The sequence below is a fragment of the Sipha flava genome, unplaced genomic scaffold (assembly GCF_003268045.1).
Source record: "Sipha flava isolate LNK unplaced genomic scaffold, YSA_version1 38_pilon_pilon, whole genome shotgun sequence".
NCBI lineage: Eukaryota > Metazoa > Arthropoda > Insecta > Hemiptera > Aphididae > Sipha > Sipha flava.
In genome coordinates this window covers 1,276,909-1,280,059 of record NW_020273099.1, presented here as the reverse complement: position 1 = coordinate 1,280,059, position 3,151 = coordinate 1,276,909, and the positions used below count along the sequence as shown (strand labels likewise).

The 3,151-nt window shown below is 27.7% G+C and overlaps 1 protein-coding gene across 1 annotated transcript; it reads right to left on the bottom strand.

Annotated features, from left to right (window-relative positions):
* Window positions 1-355: 355 nt before the first annotated feature.
* On the bottom strand, window positions 356-2,784 carry LOC112688344 (protein FAM192A). Its single transcript, XM_025561506.1, has 5 exons — window positions 2,529-2,784; window positions 2,341-2,439; window positions 1,839-2,049; window positions 1,624-1,757; window positions 356-548 (listed from the first exon to the last, which is right to left on the bottom strand). The coding sequence occupies exons 1-5, from the start codon at window positions 2,623-2,625 to the stop codon at window positions 460-462; spliced, it is 630 nt and encodes a 209-aa protein (XP_025417291.1). The 5' UTR covers window positions 2,626-2,784; the 3' UTR covers window positions 356-459.
* Between the last annotated feature and the right edge of the window lie 367 nt (window positions 2,785-3,151).

Here is a 3,151-nt window from a genome sequence, read left to right as displayed (position 1 = left end):
AATAACAATTCAATTTGTTGAAATACTATAATTACATCATTATGAGTATTTTAAACTGAACCAAAAACTTCTGATAAAGCATAAAGGAACCACACAGAACTACGAAAATTTATTTTAATCTTATTATTGATACAAAAAATAAATTTTTTTATAAAAAGATAAATTATATAAAAAAATAATGGGAATTTATAATTGATAAACAAGAAGACTTTGTACGATGTTATTTTATAAAAATTACAATATAATATTCATACATATAAATTAAAATACATAATATAATAATTATTGTAGAACTTTAACTTTTTTATAAATATTTTTAATTAAATACTAAGATTTTTATTTAAAAAGGCTTGCACTCATTTAATTGAAATAATGTAATAATAACAATAAATAATAATCATAGATAATTATTACAAACTTTAAAGCTAATATAACAGTAGATAATCAGACAGACAGATTTTATTTTGAGGAACTAGGTAAAGTATCATCATCGCTATCAGAACTATCTGAGTATGCAAGACCTGGTAATACAACAGACTTTGTTTCCCCTGAAAATAAAAAAATATTAATACATTACTTTTAAAACATTTATAGGTCTTATAAATTATTGATGTAAAATTAGTCAGTGTAATTATAATATCAATAATGATGATTTTTCTACGATAATTACTATACTACATAGCATATCTTAAAGTGACTAAGGGTCAATTAATAGGACTTTAAAATCTGGCGGGCAAGAGTAAGAAAAATCACAAAAATATTATTAAAATTGATAAATAGCATTAATTTTAAATAATAATAACAGAATCAATACAATAAAATAAGTATCCAATACCTACAGTTATGTTATTGTATTTAGACATTTAAAAATTGAGCTGCAACTCAATACTAGATAAGAATACATTATCTACATTTTAGGATCAACAAAATAAAATTAAATACCAATAAGCGCTAAGATTTTATGAAGTAATTTATAGAAGTAGCACAGATAAAAAGGTATGCAGATTACCAGTTAATCATTTATGCTGCATAGTATGTCTAATGAAATTGATGGAAAAAATGTTAAGATCATATAGCCTAAATATTTATTTATTTTCTCAATTTTATAAAGTTTAATATTAAAGTGATGGTATATTATTCAAAGCTAAAAATTTAAGTTTGATAATAATGCATATATTTTTTATCATTCAAATTGATACTGTTGACCCCATTAATTTTTAAATTATTCCATAAATGCTAATTACTTTTAAAATTATAAATTCAGTTTAAATATTTAGAATATTCTTATCGTGTTTTAAGAACAATATTATTGTATAATTATTATGCTGTACAATATTAATATACATTAAATTTTGTAAATAGCGATGATCCAATGCATATACATATTTGAAATTTTTTTCTAGTACTATATCAATCAAATGAATTAATTACAAAGAATAAAATAATTTATTTCAAAATCTAAAATTTAGCGTAATAATACCTAACTATGACCATTGGCCACTGTACCAAATGGTGAATTTGTGGATAGTAAATAAATTTAAACATTAATCTAACTCATAAAAACTATTGAGACCTTATAAATCTACTCTAATAAGATTTTGTATTTTATCAAATCGTTAAAACCTGTTTTCTCATCTGATGGCTTTTTAGCATGATTTACAGTCAGTTTTGGTTTTTTTGATGGATTTAAACTTTCGTCAGATGTTCTTTTCATTACGATTGCACCTGCTAGTAGTTTACTTTGAGTTTTTCTTGCTCTAAAAATACAGACAAACATATATTATAATACTGTTGATCGGTTATACTTTTACATTTACTAATTTATGATAATGACTCACACATTAGTTTTTAATACAGACGGTTTAGGAAGAATTGCAGTCACTAATGGAGATACAGTAGAATCACATTGTAGGGTTGATACTTTGGAACGAAATTCTTCAATCTGTTTAGTCTCTTCCATAAGTTGTCGTCTTTCTTCAGCCATCTTCGTCCTATCAACCAGTTCGAGAAAACCAACTTCATCATCGTCCAGACCTCTTATCATGTTTTCTATAGACAGGCAATATTCACACAACATAGGTATACAATTGAACAGAAAAAAACTAAGTACCATTCTATTATGCGTTCAAATTTGTTATTTAAAAATTATTTTCAATAAATATTATAAAAATGATATAAAGCAATAATAAATTTCTATATGATAAATAATAACACTCCCTTGTGCAATAACTTAGCCCCATGTGTAAACAAGACGCAACAAATATTATCATAATAATTTATTACCGATTCACTCAGCTGAGTGTTTAATAAAACCGTGCGAATAATATGCAAAATAATTACTGAGTTTATGAGTTTCTTCATATTCGTACTCCTTCTTCCGGCGTTGCTCTTCCAATCGGTCAAACAGCGATCGGTGATCGTACTGCTCTTCAGGCACCTCTGTACAAAGCGGACGAAAACCAATGTTATAAAACGGAATTACAACAAACGACTGGTGTAATGTTATTACGAAATAAGGATATGCGTACCCACAGGCTGTTCGGCGGTTCTGACTTTGTCCCATTCTTCCTGTCGAATCCTGCGCCGCTCGGCCAACTCGGTTTCCGAGACAAACCCAGAACTCATGTCCGTGTTCGTACGTCTAATATCACGATGGACTTGTACGGCGAACAACACTACGGTTGATCACATTTTCGCACGCCAACAAACGACTGTAACAACACAAACGTTTCGGTTAATTAATGGACGTAAATATCCGACGACGAGTGTTTACATTTCGCACTCTGATAAGCAACGCTGTTATCACAGAACGGACGGGCACGTCCAAGGAGAATGGTGTTCGTAGTCAGCCGCCGACGTTCCAATGGCGTCGGAACGGGAAAAAAAAATGAAAAATGTATACGCTTAACTCGTATAATTTATTATAATATATGAAATATACTGTTTTATTGAACTTTTATGTTGCTTTTAACATTTCTCATAAATGTTATTGTAATATATAACATTTTTTTGATTTGTTTAATTTAAAAAATGTGTAACCCTCAATTGATTTTCTTTCATCTTTATCAGTTAAATTTGCCATCAGTATAATTGTATACATTAAAAAGATTCTATTTTTGGCATCAGTATTTTTATTAGGTGTATATATTTC

Bases quoted from the DNA above. Each gene is read 5' to 3' on its own strand.
- LOC112688344 (XM_025561506.1), bottom strand. From the start codon at position 2,625: ATGAGTTCTGGGTTTGTCTCGGAAACCGAGTTGGCCGAGCGGCGCAGG. The intron at 1,758-1,838 runs GTGAGTCATTAT...CTGTATTTTTAG, and splicing joins TCTGTATTAAAAACTAATGT to AGCAAGAAAAACTCAAAGTA. The intron at 549-1,623 runs GTTTTAACGATT...TTTTATTTTCAG, and splicing joins GCCATCAGATGAGAAAACAG to GGGAAACAAAGTCTGTTGTA.